Source organism: Euphorbia lathyris, chromosome 4 (assembly GCF_963576675.1).
Source record: "Euphorbia lathyris chromosome 4, ddEupLath1.1, whole genome shotgun sequence".
NCBI classification, from domain to species: domain Eukaryota; kingdom Viridiplantae; phylum Streptophyta; class Magnoliopsida; order Malpighiales; family Euphorbiaceae; genus Euphorbia; species Euphorbia lathyris.
In genome coordinates, this window is record NC_088913.1 from 83,166,834 (window position 1) to 83,186,435 (window position 19,602).

General features: G+C 33.6%; 1 protein-coding gene across 1 annotated transcript; it reads right to left on the reverse strand.

Moving 5' to 3' along the window:
- Positions 1–10,110: 10,110 nt before the first annotated feature.
- Positions 10,111–18,793, reverse strand: LOC136227867 (sister chromatid cohesion 1 protein 1). The gene is made up of 20 exons (XM_066016636.1): positions 18,595–18,793; positions 18,176–18,244; positions 18,033–18,091; positions 17,898–17,942; positions 17,784–17,803; positions 17,580–17,656; positions 17,347–17,470; positions 16,553–16,628; positions 16,378–16,453; positions 16,074–16,189; positions 12,896–12,966; positions 12,658–12,816; positions 12,264–12,429; positions 12,111–12,196; positions 11,860–12,029; positions 11,686–11,781; positions 11,432–11,574; positions 11,237–11,321; positions 10,440–10,552; positions 10,111–10,193 (listed from the first exon to the last, which is right to left on the reverse strand). The coding sequence occupies exons 1-20, from the start codon at positions 18,645–18,647 to the stop codon at positions 10,111–10,113; spliced, it is 1,887 nt and encodes a 628-aa protein (XP_065872708.1). The 5' UTR covers positions 18,648–18,793.
- Positions 18,794–19,602: the final 809 nt, after the last annotated feature.

Below are 19,602 nucleotides of genomic sequence, written 5' to 3' on the forward strand. Positions count from 1 at the left end.
TTAGTTGAAGTTTGTGTGAATATAGTTTCAGATTATATAAGGATCGAATTGAGTGTTTATATGTCAAATAAGAAATTCTAAGGATATTATAGATTTATTGACTTTTATGGATGTATAGATATTATTTGGAGTTTGGAAAAAAAAAACATATTAGCTGGATTGATTTTAAGGAGTCAAATGGAGACTTATAAGAGTGATGTTAATATTAGGATTTTATGAAATGACTCTGATTGATAGGAAATTGTATCATAATAATGAGGTTTATAGTTGATTGATGATGGTGATTGAAGTTAATGATATGAATTATGATTGGAGTGAAAATTTATAGATATAAGTACATTATTATTATGATGAAGTAAGATTATATCAGATTCAAATCATTATTCGAATTATTTGAAGTTTAAGAAAAATATAATATCATACATATTAGCGGTTCAAAAGTGATATTTTTGAAGTCTGTAGAACTTGGAGATAGGTAAAATATATTTGATATATATCTGCAATTGATGGAATTCAATTGTGATTTAAATTTATTGCAGTGAGATTTGGTGTATGAGAATTTGTGGTCTTATTATGCTATAAGGAATCTTGATAATGTGAAATAATTTTGTGATTTTGGTGATGATTTGAGGAAGAAAATTTCGATTAGAGAATATGAATTTCAAGGACAAAATTTCTTAAGGTGGGGAGAATTATCACGTCCGCGACTAAATTTCTAGAATTTATATTTTGATATTAGTATATATGATAATTATTAGGTGTATGATTTTTATTTGGTGTTATAGGAAAAGTTTGGAGTTAATTTGATGGTTTTAGGTATAAATTAAAAGTTTAGGATAATTTTTAAAAGATTATATAAATATGGAGGACTAAAAGGGATATTTGCCAGATTTGGGATATATATCCCAAACCTTCCCGTATGATCCACCACCATCATCATCTTTACTTTTTCTTTTTCTTTTTCTTTCTGCTTCTTCTGCAGATTCATCGATACCGAACCGTTTCTCCACCGTTTCTTTGATTTACGGATATTTGACCGTCCGAATCACTCAAAATTGGAAACATAGAATCCTTATACATAGATTTAAGTCATAACCGAAGAGTTTTTCAATTTCGGCAGTGTTTTGAGAGAAATGTCTTAGACAGAATTTAAAGAAGAATCGATCGGGTCAATTAGTAGCCAAGGTAAGTAACTATCAACTATATTTTGAGTTTATGTGTATGGATATATATATAATCAAAGAAGTTTCAGAAATTGATATTTTGGGGTTATGCATGAATTTTGTAAAATTGGGTTTTTCATGATTTTGCTTTTTATTGTGAAATTACGGTTCAAATGAAGCTATTGATTATGCTTCTATGTGAATTTCAGATTTTACTTGATTATGTTGATTTACGGCTTAATTTGGTTGATTTACATATATACATATATGTTTTTGGTTTCAATATATATCTATATTGAACAAAATGAATTTGATGATTTCTTACGAATTGTTTTTGGATTGAGAAATCTGTTGCGGTTATTGTTGTTATTATTTTGGATTGAAGTCCAAATATGATTTTTATGATACAAAAGGGCTAATTGAAGCCAAATGATTTATGGTTATGAAATAGTTTGGAATTTGATCGTGAAAGGAAATTTGAGCACGTTATGATTTTATGATTTTATATCCATCGAGAGTTATCCGGATCGGTGGTTTTATATTTGAAGACCATGTTCAGTGAGGGACATGGCCTGTGTACACAGTGTGAAAGACCTATTGGGTATGGCAAAGAAGTGTCGAGTAAGACCATATGGGATAGGCAATGTTAAGAGACGTCTCGACTATATATGTGGTTATGGATTGATACTTACGGGGAGAAACTCGATGATGGATACAATGTTTTAAGTTCATTTGGATTATGTTTTCGGTTATGATTGATTTTGATGTAAGGTTTTACGATTTGGTTTGATAAAACATTTATTTGATTACAAGTTGGTTTGATAAAACATTTATTTGATTATGAATTGGTTTGATGAAACGTTTATTTGTTTTGATAAGATGCATTATAAAAGGTTTTGATTAAATCCCTTTATAAATGTATATATACAACTATGTTAAGTAAAGTTGGTTTTTATAGCTGATAGTTTCTTACTGAGATTTTTGTCTCACGTTTTTAAATGTTTTTAGGTGAGAAAGTACAGGATATAGAGGAAGTTACCGACCGTTTAGGTGAGGTTTGGAAGTTGGCTACTTATTGTGAGAATTATGGTTAGAACTTTGGTAGTTCAATTGTAATATAATGGCGTTGGATAATTTGGAGACTCTTAAGTATTGATTATGATCTTTCTATTTCACGCCCGATGCCGATTGAGGTCATTTAGGGTCGGGTGTGACATGTTCTTCAGCTCTAATGTCAAGTTGGAGGATAGATTGGCTATTCGCAATATCCTTCAAATTCAGGCTCCCCTTGACACGGTTCGGTATCTTGGCCTACCGTCACTCATTGGCAGATCCAAACGAGCAATTTTTGGTTTTCTGAAAGACAGGCTGGCGAAACGACTTAGTAACTGGACCTTTCGTTTCCTCTCTTCTGCGGGAAAGGAGGTCCTGTTAAAATCTGTAGCACATGCACTACCTACTTTCTGTATGAGCACTTTTCTCCTCCCAAAAGGTACCTGTGACGAGCTGCAGAAAATGATGAACTCCTTCTGGTGGGGTACGAAGGAGGGTGGGAGCAAAAGAATACACTGGTTTGATTGGAAGAGAATGTGTAGTAAGAAGGAGGGAGGAGGATTAGGCTTCCGAGATCTTAGGGAGTTTAATTTAGCCCTTCTTGGGAAACAGGGTTGGAAATTGATTGATGAGCCTGACACTTTGGTGAGTCGAATGTCTAAAGCTAAATATTACCCTAGAGATACTTTCCTTTCTTCCAAATTGGGCACTAATCCCAGTTTTGTTTGGAGAAGTGTCTGGTGTTCAATTGATTTGTTAAAAGGAGGCCTAAGATGGCGGGTGAGTAGGGGAGATCAAGTAATTGCGCATCAGGATGTGTGGATTTGGGATTCGGAAAAGCTGTATGTCGAGCCTGTGGAGAATTTGGGAGAGAGACAAATTCGAGTTGAGGAACTGTTCATACATGGCACTCGGCTTTGGGATAGGGGTAAATTAAGTCAGTACTTCACCGAGGATATGGCTAGGAGGATCGAAAATATGGTTGTCCCGTATTCAGTACAGTCGGATAGGTTAATTTGGCATCACACGTCAAATGGAGTCTACTCATCCAAATCAGGATATAACCTTCAGGCGGCAAGAAGTGAAAGTTACCCGACAAGCACAGGGTGGAGAAGGCTATGGGAGCTAGACTTACCCCCAAAAGTCAAGTTCTTTACATGGAAGCTAATGTCTGGAATTCTCCCTACACGGACAAGATTAGCCAGCAGAAGGGTTCCTATCCCAACTCATTGTATTCTTTGCCCAAATGACATGGAATATGGTTGGCATCTATTTTCCGGGTGCAGCTTCGCTCGTGAGTGTTGGCATGTGATAAATACTACACCCCCAGGGGAAGAATGGGAAAGCATTGAAGAATGGGTCCTACATGTGTGCTCAAACTCTCCCTCTAGCTTGCTTTGCAAATACATTACTGTATTGTGGGCAATATGGAATGCCAGGAATATTCTCTTATGGGAACAGAAGGCGCAAAGGCCACAGGTTGCTATGGAAGTAGCTTCCCATTTTATTACAGAATGGAAGTTGGCACAATGTGGAAAAAACGAGAGTGCAAATGGTGCCAGGGTGCAGCAGGAAAATTCCGGGGACAGGGGCTTGGAGGTGGAGGAGGATAGGGAGAGAGAAGGAATAGATGAAATGGGTGGGGAAAGAGAAAGGGATGTTGGTGGGGGAGATCAGGAGGGACCACACTTTTTTCCTAACACTGTTTGTTCAGTTTTTGCAGGTGTCTCGGATCGTTCTGGAGCAGTGAACCACCGAACCGGTATTGATGTTATCACCAACAGTGAAGACAGGCGAAACAACATGAATGCAGTACATGTCGACACAGAAATGGAACTGATCGGTGGAGAAACAGCAGTAATACTGTCACAGATACATGGCGCAACAACGGATTGCAGAATCAATAGCAATCATCCCCGGCAGACGGAACGCAGCGCTGTCACAATACCAGACGTCCAGGAGCCTCAACCAGCAAGAACAGCAACAAATCAAAGCAACATTGCTGCAGAAATTCACCTAGCTCAAACCACCTCTGCTGTAGCTATATCAGCAGGTAACAGAGCTATCCCGGCTATTGCAGAAAGAGAAGATCCAGCCAGCGCGTCTACTGAGCTTCCAAGCAGACCGCTAAGTGCAGTTCGCTGGAAGCCGCCTCCGCAAGGCTCACTGAAATGCAACACGGATGCAGCATTATTTCATGACGGAAGACTAGGTGGAGGTGCAGTTATACGTGACTCCCACGGACTCTTCATTCAAGGTTTCAGTATGCATCTACAAGGTACCGTACCCGTTAAGTTGGCAGAGGCCCTCGTCCTAAAAACTTCTATGGAATGGGCTACCTCTCTAGGGCATCATTCAATGGAATTTGAGTCGGACGCCAAGATTATTGTCGAAGCACTCAAGGCAAATAGAAAGGACCTTACTGAATTTGGTCAGGTCCTTAACGATATTTCATTTATTCTTTGTTCTCATCCTAGGTTTACGGTGAGTTATGTTTCAAGGTTAGCAAACGGTGCAGTCCACATTTTGGCACAAAATGCACGTTCCTATGCTAATTCTTTCATTCATTTAACCAGTCCTGTATTCGTTAGAAGCTGTCTGATTCAGGACGCTTCTCCTTATTGCTAATAAAGCTTATTTTTTCCTTCAAAAAAAAAAAACCTAAATAATTTTTAAAGCTTTTTACATAAATATCAAATTGATTATAAAGTTACAATTAAATCATTTCATCAAAATTACTTTTCAATATGCTATTATTTTTATATATAAGAAATAAAATATGATTTTATACTCTAATTTAAAAAATTTAAATCCTAATTCATAAATTCTAAACTTTAATAAATAAATTCTAAACTTTTAATTTATATTAAAAATAATAATTTTATCTGTTTCACATAATTTAAAAGTACATAATTATAAATATAAATAAATTTTTAAAAGTGAATAATAATTTTTAAAAGATATGTTGGTCTAAAAAAATATGCTTTTGTCACTATTCGAACATAAATTGTTGTTTACCTATATAAATACTGATAAATCGAATAAAACTTTGGACCCCTTACGGCCTTGGGTTCTAGGCCAGTGCACTTCTGGCCTAGGTCCAGGGCCGGCCCTGGGGGCTTAATGTATCCAAATAAAAGATCAAGGGCTTAATGAACCAAAAAATGAAAAATCAGGGGCCTAATGATGCTTTTTGCCTACTGGTTTTCAGTATACTTAACAAACTAGACTGAACCGCTTGGGTATCACTATATACATCTTACCAATAAAGTAGCGGAGCTAGGAATTGACAATTGGAGGGCTAATTTTAATCCGATTATTGGGAGTAATTTTTTGAAGTCCAGCCTGTCAAGGCTGGGCAAATTTTTATTTTTAGCTATAGATTGTTTATATTTTTCATAAAATTTAATTTAGAAATTAAGTTAATTGAGTCTTAAAAGTAAAAAGTTGATTTTTTTATAGCTAATAAATTCTTAAAAAAATAGATATAATAAAAATAAGTTCAAATAAAAAAAAATGAGCCTGGTGTGATTTGAACCCATGACCTCTCATTTTAAAACAAGAATCGTAAGCAACTTAACCATTTTAAACTATTGAAATAATACTACATATGTTAAATATATATCAATATTAGGGGGAATTACACGAAATAAAACTAACGATACTCAATGGCGGAGCTGGTGGCCGAGGGGCTTTGGCCCCCCGAGATCTGGGCCGGCTCCACCCCTGACTAGACTAAAAGGCCAAACTATGAGGTCAACGTCAACGCATTTTAAATAAATTAAAGCAATTAGTAGATCACTTTTAATCAATTTAAAAAACTAACAAAATAATCTATAATTTAAGAGGTAAATAATCTATATTTGACTCTAAATATAATAAAGACAGTAACTAAAAAGTGATTTACCTTTTAAACTTATAAATTCAGAAGGTCGGCATTATTTTAAATAAATTAAAGCATTAATAGATCACTCTTAATAAATTTATATTTCGATACCGTGAAGGGGCATTCATTGGTTTGATTGGTCTAAAGGGAAAAAGTTAGGGGGTATGGTTTTAAAGATTTACATGTTTTTAATCTGGCCTTATTAGGTAAGCAGTGTTGGAAATTGATTAGATCTCCAAATAATTTAGTGGGTAAAATGTTCAAAGCTAGATATTTTTCAAATGAGGATTTGCTTTTGTCCAAATTAGGTGATAATCCTAGTGTGGTTTGGAGAAGCATTTGGAGTGGCATGAATATTCTAAGGCTGGGTGTTAGGTGGAAAGTGGGTAATAGTAAATCAATTAGGGTATGAGAGGCCCCGTGAGTGCCTAATTTAGATGGTTTTTACATAAATTTTCTTTTACTCCCTAAGATGGGTGATTTAAAGGTTGCAGATTTGTTACTTGAAAAGAGGAGGGGGTGGGATATGGGTAAGCTCCAAGGATGTTTTAGTGAGTCAGAAGTAAAGGCAAATTGTGATATTATCTTACCATTTAGAACTTGTGACGATGAATGGATCTAACAGTGGTCAAAGGACTATATGTATAATGTGAAGTCAGGGTATCACGTGGGAATGGGTCTAGGGGGATGCTGGAACGACTAATGCTAGGTGGAGGAAGCTTTGGAGTATGGAGATTCCACCAAAATTGAACTTATTTGTCCGGAGAGTTTGTGCGGGGTGTATACCAACTCGGTCCAGACTGATTCAAAGGAGGGTCCCCCGTTACTGTAGAATACCCAGTCTGCATGGATGGGGAAGAAATGGAGACAAATTTATTCATGGATTGTTGTTTTGCACGTGAGCTTTGGCGTGTGGCGGGGATGGCTATTCCGCATCTTGGAGATCTATTGCTCGATCAATGGTTGCTGTAGGAATTAATGAGTGCAGCCCCGAAAATGTCGTTCAAACTGTGCTGCGGATTACAGACTATTTGGGAGCACCGAAATCGCGTCTTTTGGCAGGCAGAATGGTGGCCGACGAAACCAAGATGGCGGATGGTATTTGATGGCTATCGTGATTGGTTGGCCTTTAAACAGTCTCTATGCAGGTCTACAGGGGGTCGAATAGCAACTCCTCTGTGGCGTCCGCCTCTCCACGATGCCATTAAATGTAACTCGGACGCGGCCATCTTTGCACCTGAGGCACAATGCGGGCTAGGTGTTGTGGTACGGGACGAGACGGGATTCTTCTTATTTTGTAGCAGCAGTCTGATGGTAGGGTTGAAGGACCCGAAAATCGTTGAATCTCTAGCAGTGCGTACTAGTGTGCTATTGTTGGAAAGTCAACACTTCACCCATGTGGAGTTTGAAACGAATGCCAAATTGGTAGTGGATGGAATTGACTCTACATCGACGGATCTCTCTGAATTTGGTTCACTGATATAAGACCGCAGGGTCCTTCTTTGGCTCTAATCCCAATTTTAAAATTTCATTTATCTCTCATTTAGCGAATGAGACTGCTCATTTAGTTGCTAGGCAAACTTGTTCCAATGATAGCGATTACTTTTCTTCATAACTGCAGAGTTGGTTGATAATGTAATTCTTAAGGATGCACATCCTACAAGGGTAAATAATTATAAAGTCCTTATATTTTTACATAACAAACGAGTAAGTTTATTATATTATTATAAGATCTTTAAATTTTGTTTTAATCAACTCTTTAGTTCTTCCATTTATTTTTTAGATGAAAGTACAAAATTGCACCTAGTTATATACATAAAAAAAAACTTATCTTTTAGTTCCAAATTTAATCTAAATAGTTTTAATGATGTTTTTGAAATATATACACTAAAATTGATATATACTTATATATACCAATCATAAAAAATATATTATTCATTCTGTTAAATTTTTATTTTTAAATCAGATTCTATTTGTTGATTCGTAAAATTTATTAGAGATAAATAAAGATTACTTTTTATAATTTTATATAGTTTTACTTCTATTCTATTTTAATATTTTTTGAAATAATTTTCATTTATTTTTTTTAGTCAATAAATCTTATGTTACTAAATTAAAGTTCTATAATTATATAAAACTTAATAAATTAATTACTTAATATAGGAGAGATTATGATTATGTAGAAAAAAGAATAAAATAGAAAAAATGTAATATGTTTATTATTAAAACATAGATTAAAGGGTAATTTTGTTATTTTAACATTTTTTTAGTATAGTTTGACCATTGACTCAAACATAAGGATTAAGAAGTTGACGAAAATAAAAACTGTATGGACTTTATAATTATTTGTAAAAATAGAGTGACCTCCTAGTATATTAGATAAAAACAGAGGAAACTTATAATTATTTATATAAAAAAAACAATAGTCTTATGCTTGTGCACATGGAAGTCATAACATGTTTGTGGAATTAGGTAACAGGTTTAAAAGAAAGCAAAGTGGAATTAAATTGCCACCAATTTATGACATGAGATTCTGACTAGTCACTGACCTTTCAGAATCTAAACTGTTGGCATCACACAATCATACAAGGTTCAGAGATTGGAGGTATGAAAATGGATTATCATCTTATATGATTTATATATATTATAAAATTGTTTCAAAAAAACATATATATATCATAAAATTATATATAAAATATAAACATAATAAAAATAAAAATTATATCATATATATTGTGTCCAGCAAATTATCTTTATAAATCTGTAGGTATGCCAAAAATTGATAACTCACGGAGTGGTCATTCAACCGTTAATAATGCTTCCTTATGGTCACAAAACATCAATTTGTACTTAAACTTTCATTTTATTTTTGAATAAAGTTGCATTCAATTGATAATTTCAATACCCAAATATCACTTCAGTACCACACAATGGTGAATACATAATTGTTTGATTGGAAGGCCTATTTTACATGTGGTGTGTAAAAAAAAACATTTTGCTAAATTAAATTTGTTCAAATTTTTTTCGTTTATATACATGTTATAATCTGAGTAGTCAAGAATCAATTTTTAAGTATTAATGAAAAACTCTTCAAAATTAAGTTACATTGTATTTAAGATTTTTAACATGTAAATTTTTTTTTGTCTAATAGAAAAATTCGGATTTAGAGAGGGAAAAAAATAGAAATTTGGATTTAAAAATAGCCTAACATGTCAAAAAAATTTAGAATTTTGGATTTAAAGAGGGTTTAACGGACAAAAAAAATAGAATTTTGAATTTGGAGATAACCTAACATGACATAAACTGATTTTGGGATGCTAATTCAATACTCGATCTAAATTTCTTAGAGACTGGTTCCGGCGGTCAGAGGGGCCGGGCCTCTATATCCGCCCCCTGGTACGGCATGTCAAAATTGTAATCCTAGATCAATAAATTTGGAGATTCTTGGCAATGTAGTTTTATGTAGACATGAATTGAACAATTAAAAATTTGATACGTAATGCGTTAATTTAGTTGCTCTAGCTATCTATCGCATTGATATTGTATAAAATCGGTCAAATGCAACTTTATTGAAACAGTACTTTTAGATGTTTTATTGGTACAAATTTTGAAGTTTTATGACCATATCTAAATATTATAATTATTAATTGAGCTACCCTCTCTACATTTAACCCCAAAATCACAATATCACAACTATAATGCAAGAGAGAGAAGAGAAAGGAAAACTTCTGATCACATAGTAGAAAAGGCTAGTGTATTCGCATTGAAATTGTATAATACAGGGTATGTCCTAAAACTATATAGTAGAAAACATATATTATAGTACTACTTTGTTAATAGAGAATAGGTAATTAACTTCTTTCTAGAATAATAAGCTGTACCAGGGAGGAATTAACTGTAATATTAGTAGAAATATGTATCTAATGAAGTTATAATAGAAGAGAAATTAAAATTATATGCTAGAATATATATAGAGAGATATATACTAGGTACTCACCTTATAAATCTTTACAACTTCCCTCCTTTAAAGATGAAAATATCCCCATAAGGCACCTTCTGTTCAACTTTTAGGAAATCACGAGTAGCAAGAACTGCATCAAATTAGCCATATTTATTAAACAACTAAACTAAAGAAAAATTTCACAGTACTCTAAATGTAATACAGATCAATTAAAATCGTTTTGCGTACGATTACATGAGAGATGATTGATGTAAAAAAATGTACAGATATAACATTAATTGATTTGTCGAGTGTGTAGTACTCCAAATATTTTCCTAAACTTAAATGAAATGGTATTTTAATTGGCAACATGATGAAGTAGAAAATGTTCAAATACCACAAGTTTGATAAAAGAGCATTGCTGCTCCTTTTCTGTTCATCCCATCAGCAAGTTTATTCAAGGATTCTACTGAAGGAGCTCCTGGTGTATCAAAATGTGCTTTCATCTGCCTGTAGGTGTTTAAATGATGTAAGTCAGCTGATCATACCATAGGCAATAGCACCAATTTTACATGGAAAGGGAAACGGATACGTAAATGGAGACCGATCCTAAGAAACTGCATTTGAAAAAGATATAGGAATATATGGTCTCAAAACTTCAATTTGTGCAATGATACAACTAAAGTTTTATTTTGTTTCAATAAAGTCGCATTTGACAAATTTTGACAATTTCAATGCGACAATAATAGCTAGAACAACTGAATTACCATCACATAAGCATTACATATCAAAATTTAAATTGTTCATTTGGATAATTCATGCTAAATAAGATAACATCGTCAATGAATCTTTCAAGAACCTTAAAATTTATTGATCTAGTACTAAAAATGTGGTACTGAAGTGACGCTATTTTGATTGTTCTAGCAATACTACTTAGCATTTCGGTATTAAAATTATTTAAAATTTGTCAAACGTGACTTTATTGAAACAAAATGAAAGTTCACTTATATTTATTCAATATGTGATTAATATTGATTTAATTATGGATATATTACATTCTAGCAAACGAATTTCCGGCTTTTAAAATAATAGAAACATGATTTGAAATGCTTAATACAAGTTTCCGCGAGTTTAGTTTCTAAAACGTTTTAAAATCAAAGTTTACATGCAAATAGAATAAGACAAGAGACATACATTCGCATGGTATCTGTTATCTTGTCCAACTGGTGGCCGATTATTGGATGTTGAGTTTGTGTAGGACCAGTTTCCAACAAAACTTCTGAGAGAAAGATTAAGAAGCTTGATCAGGGGCATTAAGATCTCTAACAGAAAAGGATTTAGATTTCAACAGCAGAAGTTGCTGCAACCAAAGGACTGTTTTACAGGTACCTTGATCAGTTGTTGGATCATTCTCAGAAAGCCTTGATAACTTAAAATCAGGGTCAGGAAACTGCCATGTATTCTCTTCTTCAACAGGCTCGAGACTACTACCACTATTTCTAGATGATGAATGGGGCCTTTTCTTGTTGGCTCTGTTAATCGAAATATTATCCTCATCATACAAACATATATATTTCCATTGTGAAAACTTAATAGTTGTACACTCAAATGAAGATTTCACTCAATTTGTAGGTTCGTCTAACCTTGCTGAATGGACCTCTGAATGATGTGCTGGCAGACCATGTCCTGATCCTGAGCTAGGGATCGATCTAACTTCATCATCTGTAAATAAAAAAAAAAAATAAATAAATGAGACAAGAACTTGTTACATGAAAATACTAAGAGAAGAGAGATTTGACATACCAGAAGTTCTAGGTGTAACAATATTGGCCTCAGTTGTCTTCTTACCATTGTCCATAAGGCCAAAATTAACTCCTTCCACAGGGATTTCCATTGGAATCGCATTGTTGACAACATTTGTCCGCAGTTTCTCTATGGAGATACCCAGTGAGTCAGAGCCAACTCCACTGTTAAAATCTTCAAAGGGCTTCATGTCCAAACATTCAATTAGATAAACTGCAGTTTTTATCCATCGAGAAGTAACTTATAGATGATTGAAGTGACTTACATATCCTATTGGATCTTGATAATGTCCTCCCGGCGGTGGCGGTGAAGACGATGATGGTTCTGGAGGCAGAGGCACATTAGTCCTAACTGCTAAGAGAGTTAAAATATTAATAACTTATCTGTTCTCCTTCTGATAATAATCTAAAAGTCTCACCGGAAGGCGAGTCATGAGGAGGTTGTGTACTTTTCATCCAAAGATCTAGAAGAGGCGCTGGATAATAGATTTGATTGTCACGTGTGGATAAATCTTCAAGTAGTACTAGAGGTGGAAGCTCCATGAGGTTAGGTACCTTCATCCTATATACAATATGAATATACGCCTGCAAAACATGCAATGTATCAAGGATTGTTTTTGTATTTTGATCTTAGTGCTGGTATTGCAATTAATGTGGACAAGAATGTTCTCAAAGTGTTATCCTAATAATGGTAAATAATTGCAGGCAAGTTGGATAACATAACCAATTCTATTCACATAAATAGGAAATGACAAGATGCTTATTATTGAACTTAATTTTGATGTGGATCATGTTGGAGATCAAGGAAAAAACCTTTCTTTTTCTTCGGCTTCTTGAGACAATACCAGAAGTGTTTTTAAGCCATGACGTGTATATGTGACCTGGAATAATGATCTGATCATAGTCCATTTCTGTGTTTGTGTTTGCATGTCTTCTTGTTTTCTTTCTAACTGGTTCTTGCATCACCTGTTCCTGCTTCAGCCCTATTCAAATTAGTTCTTTTTTTTCTTGGTCTCACAGCTAATCCTCCAGTTGTATTAACTTAATTTACCTGCTTGACTTCCTTGCATTTATCCGGTTGTTGATCGAATTGTTTTTCTGGAGGGTCTTGAACTTCATCAGCTGCAATCGTAAAGGTAAAACATAGACAGCTTAATATAGCATGAAAATGTTTATCGGTTTAAAAATTAAAACTATCAATTAATATTGATTGCGAAGAGATCATATCTACGATGTCCTACTTCACTAAAATGAAGTGGAGGAGGAACTAATAATGCATACCTCCTAAGCAAGAAAAGAAAGCTATCGTAAGAAAAAAATGACCACCGAAAAAGTTTGTCCAAGGTAAACAAATTATTGTTTATGAAATTAAGGAACTTCGCAATAAATGACAAGCAACTAATAAAATACATACCACTTTCTTTCAAAAAAAAAAAAACATACCACTTAAAAACAGAAATACAGTAGAACCTCGATAAATGAATGTTCGATAAATGAATAACCTCGTCTAATGAATAAATTTCTTCGGTCCCAACTTAGTCCAATGGACTTAACGAATAACCTCGCTTAATGCATTAACGAATAAATACAAATGAAGTCTTTATAGGCCCTATGTAAATATAAATGAATAATTACTATATTTCAAATAATATATTTTTATTTATATAATATATCATGAATACATTTCATCCAATGACTAATTTTCAAACACATTAATAAGTCATATTTTTTCGAAAAATGTCTCCAAAGTTGATTGTTTCTTTCCTCCCCCAAAATGCATCTGATCTTTGATTTTGTGTAAAGCATGCACCACTTCTGGAATATTTTGATCATGTTGCACCAGGTAATTTTGTATAGTGACAATAGCTTGAAAAGCTTCTCTTGAGGACACTTGTGGTATAGTGATACTATCATCAGGTTCAGGATCATTTGCCTCATCATTTAGTCTAAAAATATCATCTAAATGAATTATTATTCATTTATCGATAAATAAATATTATATTCATTAATCGATAAATAAATAATCTCGCCAAATGAATATTTTTTTTGGTCCCAAAGGTATTCATTCATCGAGGTTCTACTGTAGCTAGATAGATATATATATATTTGCAAAGAAGTAGATAGATAGATATAAAACATGCTTCGTATAATATGCAAACATTTCCACATTACTAGATTCATTAATGGGCCGGTAGAAGCTGCATCTCAAAAATGTCTACCTAATAACTCAGCCCAATATCAATTTAATCAAATCTGGATCGGATTTAGATTTAAAAATCAAATTTTAACTCAATCCAAACATCTTCGCCTCATTATATATATTTTTATTTTTAAATTTCCCTATCAATTATACATATAATTTAGGAAATTCACATCGAAATTCACTTTTAAAAAACTATTTACAACTATATCAAATCATAATTTTAAATTATGTCAAACTAATAAAATCATTATTTTTAAAAATTAAAGTTTATAAAATAGGGGTCTAGAATATATTGTCAAGAGTTTGGAATTTATAAAGTAGGTTTTTAAACTTTTTAAATTAGGTGTAAAAACATAATTTATTTAGTATATATAAAAAAATGACATATTGAAAATTAAGTTTGATTATATGATTTGACCTTAATTTTGGGTGCCTTCTATGGTTACTTGGTGTGTTTTCACCATTGGATGATGGAGCATAAAATTAATCCAATGGTGAAAATATACAAAATAAGACTTACTTTGTAAAAAAACAAAGTAACCATAACCTTTACCTTAATTTTGTAATCAATATTCATGTAATTTAATAGTTACATGTTGGGCTGGGATGTCAGTCCGGGCTGAACCACCTTATTTTTACAGATCAAGCCCAATATAAAAATTAGCGGAAGCTTGGTTTGGCTAGACCTAATATCCCTTTGGGCTTTTTTCATAATAAAAATCATCCGGCTATTTATGAAAATCACGTTAGTTATAAAAATTATAATTACATCATATTATAAAATTTAATTCTAACGACTTCATTATTTTATAAAAATCATAAAATAAGTATGTTTTTATATTCTAATTTATAAATTTTAAACCTTTATTTATAAATTCTAACCCTAAAAATATCCTACACTCCTAATTTATAAATTCTACCCTTTAAAATATATTTTGTTTGACATAATTCAAATAATGATTTGATATATTTATAAATAATTTTTAAAAACCGTATTTCCATGTAAATTTCCCAATCATTATACATAATTACATAAAAATTTACAACTAAATCACATTACTAAAAAATAATTCTAAATCTTAAAAAAAATCTAAATATGTTACCTTTTTCTATATATTTTGTATATTTTAATTTAAAAATTTTAGATCTCAATTTGTACTACATCTTAAATTCTAGAAAATATATATTAGACCCACAATTTATAAATCTTAATCCTTAAATAAGTTAAAAATAATGACTTATTTAGTTTGATATAATTAAAATTAGGGTAATTAATTTATTAGTCCCTATATTTTGACAAAACACACTGTTTAGTCCCTGTATTTTCAAAAACACACGGTAAAGTCCTTAACGTTTTTCTCGGTGAACTGTTTAGTCCCTGCCGTTAGACTCTCATAAAGATTCGGTTAGTCAATTTGGATTTGCATTTTTCTTTTCCTTTCTTTTCCTTTCCTTTAAACTCTGATGCATCTGAAATCAACTTTGAATGTTCTTCTTCTTGATTTTTTTCTTAATCGTTCAAATTCGTAAGCATTGGGTCTGTTCTTTTTCTTGTTCTCCATACAAATAGTTTCTTTTTCTAAATTGGATTTCCTCTTCTGAAGTTTGAAGGTAAATAGTAAAGGGTACTTTAGTCATTTCTGAAGTCATAAACGGTAAAAAATCTAACAAACAGACAGAAGGACTAAATAGTTCACTGAGAAAAAAGTTAGGGACCTTACCATGTGTTTTTGAAAATACAGGGACTAAACAGTGTGTTTTGTCAAAATATAGGGACTAATAAATTAATTACCCTTAAAATTATTACTTAACTAGTAGATAAGTTTTGAAAAATGAAGTTGTATATAAATTGCCCTATCCTTTTGAGGTAATTACATTTAAAAAAAAAATACTGTTTTAACAAATATCAACATCTGTAAATATTCAACTTTTTTATGATTTTCATGTAACTGTGCCTATCATTTTTATTGACCCATTGAATATGTTCTAGACAGACCGGACAGTTATTTTATTGGGGATTACTTACCTCTTGGAGCCTCTTCCTGTATGGGTGGGGAGGGTATGAGAGTGCTTGGGATGTCCGTAGTATGATCTCCGGAAGTGAAGTTCAGATGTGGCTCTTCATCCTCTTCGATATCAAATCTGCCACGACAGCAACAGAAATGACGTGAAATGATAGTATAAACTGTAAATCTTAGAATATTAAGTCAAATGTCTGTAGTTCCCTTGTTGACAATGTCTATAATTGCATGCCACTTGCTACTTGAACCTCATCCTCCAAAACGAATCATAAAACCAGAAAGTGAATTTCAACCATGTATTGGAATTACCTCTCAAACCGATTGTGTTCTAGCTTTGCCTGATAGAAATCAAAACGTTCGTACAATTTGATGTTTTCAGCATCAGCTGAAAGAGCAACACTATTCACGTTAACAATGCCATTCTAGTCTTCTAATTCCTTTGTCATTTAGCTCATGATAAAAGAAAGAAAGAAAGAAACAATACCTTGATGTAATTTCTGGGCTGCATCTTCTTCCATGGGATCATTGTTAATATTGGGTTCTTCTATATCATCAAGTCGCTGCACAAGAAAAAGGTGGTTATGCAGATATTACCTCAAATTGAAGCAGGAAAAGAATTAACAAGCATTTAGACCATAATTTTTTTCAGACTAACTTATAAGCGAGAAAAATGGTGATTTTTCTATCTCGAAGTTCACAGTGGTTTCATTTCATAAGAACAGGAAGATCTGACAATGGGATAAATCAGGATGGGCCAACTAACTAAAAAATAATCAAATTAGAGAAATAAATCAATGGAATAATATATAATACAATTTGTGATCCGAAAAGATTAAAGATGACTATATGAAAAAGGGGGGAGAGAGCTTCACCAGATTTAAATGCACATGACCAAATAAGCAGAGAGTATGTAGTCAAGTCCTGTTATCAACATTTAGTGCCTACTTTTTCGTGTACTTATCCCTATCCATATCTACAATCTAATGGGTTTGGTTAACTGAAGCAAATTTTTTACTCAGTTAAAATTAACAGCCAGGGCTATTTATAGGAATCAATGAAGAGTAAAAGGTTGCTTATAGATTCAGGGGTTCATTGGGTCTATATATCAAACATCTTCCAATCAAGCAAAATGAATCAGTAGTCGACTAATCATGAATGGTTCAAATAAAGGAAGTTGCTGCCACATATACATTATCATGCTAAGGACATAAATACACTAATTAGCACTTCATAAAACTAACTATACTGTGCTAGTGTGAAGTACTGCTGTTAAGTTACCATGGCAAAATAGGCAGTTCGTTGGAACGCCATTGTTGCGTTTGAATTGGGGAAGTTAACTGATTGCTCAATATCTCCCAGGTCCGCCGTCTCTTGGTTCTCCGGCAAAGTCACAGTTTCTTTCCTGAGAAAATAGGCATATTACAACGGTTAATTTTTTTTTTTTCGCGGCTGCTAATGTAATGACCTTGGATTGTGCTAAAATTCACAGTGCTAAGGAAATGTTAACAGACTTGGCCTGTGATTTCCCTTTAGGGAGGACGGTACGGTCCGGAGCTGGTTTTACTTTCCATGCTTCGTTTATTTCCACCTGGAAACGACAAATCGTTAACAAAAACCAAATGATTCAAATTAAATCTGAACTAGGAAAAATGAAAGAGAAGAAACAGAAGAATGGCTTCTGTTCTTCTTCCTAATATAGAAGCCAGTGGAAATACCAGTAAACGGGTTACATCCTCTGCATTTGAAACACAGTGGAAATGGTTAATCAATATGGCGAAAACTGAAATTGAACATAGAATTTTAATAAAAATGGATTAGATTAAATCTACCATAGAGGAGTTTCACTTTTCGTTCATAAACAATAACAACCCCACCTGAAAAACAAATTCACAAAAATCTAGTTAATCTGGCATTGAGCAGAAAATTGATTTCAAAATAGAAAGCAATCGAGAAGGATGAAATACCCATGAGAATTCCAGAGAGCCGAAGTGCCATTGGTACAGAGGGATTCAAAATCTCCTCACTGTAACCAAAAATAGAAACATTAAGCTTACTTAGATACAGGAATAGAAATTCAAATGACAATTTTAAACGAAAAAATGAGTACCAGATTTTGATGATATTTAGCTTGCTAAGATTCTTTCGATTCATTTTTGCGTGCATAGTTGCAGCCATCCTGCATCATAGTGAAGAAGAGCAGAGAACGGAGAAATGATATGAAATACGCAGATATTAAACAGATTAGAAAAACAGAGCACACGCTTTCAAGTGCACTGAAAAAACGCAATCAATGTGAAAACAATTTAACAAAGAGATTCATGATCTTCCAAAAAAAACGACGAAAAATCACGCAAATGCTGTTAATCATAAACAGATTTCAGAATTCAGAACACTATAAAAGCAACGGAGAGACCAGCAATGTAGCTTATCAAACAAAAAATAGAGAGTATCATCAACATAAAAAAAAAAATAAAAAAAAAATACATACGAATCGAAGAACCGAAAATTAGTGAAAATAATGCTCACCAGATCTGGCCAAGAGGCGCTTTTCGAGCTAGAAGCTGGTGAGAGTAAAACATTGTTGATAGCTCTAAAGTTTCACACCGCAAAAACAACAGAGTACGAAGCAGAGGAAGAAGAAACTGGTAACGACTTTTACAGATAAGAAGAAGAAGAAGACGAGTTGTGAAAGTGACGCAGAAAGAAAAAAAGGTACGATTCAATATTTCAGTTACACTTGCCCGCCATTGCACTGTGGCAGAGAGGGAGAGATGGTGCGAGTGCAGGGGAATGTTAAAGATTCATAAAGTGACAACAAAGGAAGGAAACTTTTGGTACTACTGACTATGAGGGATTACGTGGATATATGTGACAAAAATGGCTCGTTTTGTCACCAGAATGTGAGATTAGCAAAGGGTGTTGTTAAACCCAGTCTCATTTTCCCACCCCTAGCCCTGTGAAAGGACGAAATTACCCTTTCATAGGTTTTGGGGTAGAAAATTCACTTTTTTTTCCTCTCTCGATGCAAGGGCGTATGGGCATCACGCCTTACCACATGGTGGGGCGTGTGAAGATCACGCCTTCCCGTGTGGTCGGGCGTGATAGCCCTACGCCTCACCGAATGGTCGGACGTATGAGTATCACGCCTGACCACTCGGTGAGGCGTAGGGCTATCACGCCCGGCCACACGGGAAGGCGTGATCTTCACACGTCCGTGTATCGAGAGAGCAAAAAATTGTGTTATGTATCCCGTATATATGCCGTTAAACCCGTAAATAGTCCGTTAAATGTACTTAACAAAAAAAATTTAAAAACATAAAAATTAAAATAAACATTAATAAACATAAACATTTATAAACGTAATATATACAACAAAAAGTGTTCAAATATATGAGTATCTAGTTCGCCCGACGCCACGCATCCATAAACGCATCCATCTCCCTCTTAATGCGTGGAACATCCTCGTCAGATCGGTGGGTAGCCGCTAGTTGGGTGACACGCCACAACCAGCTAACCCACTGCAAAAAAAAAAAT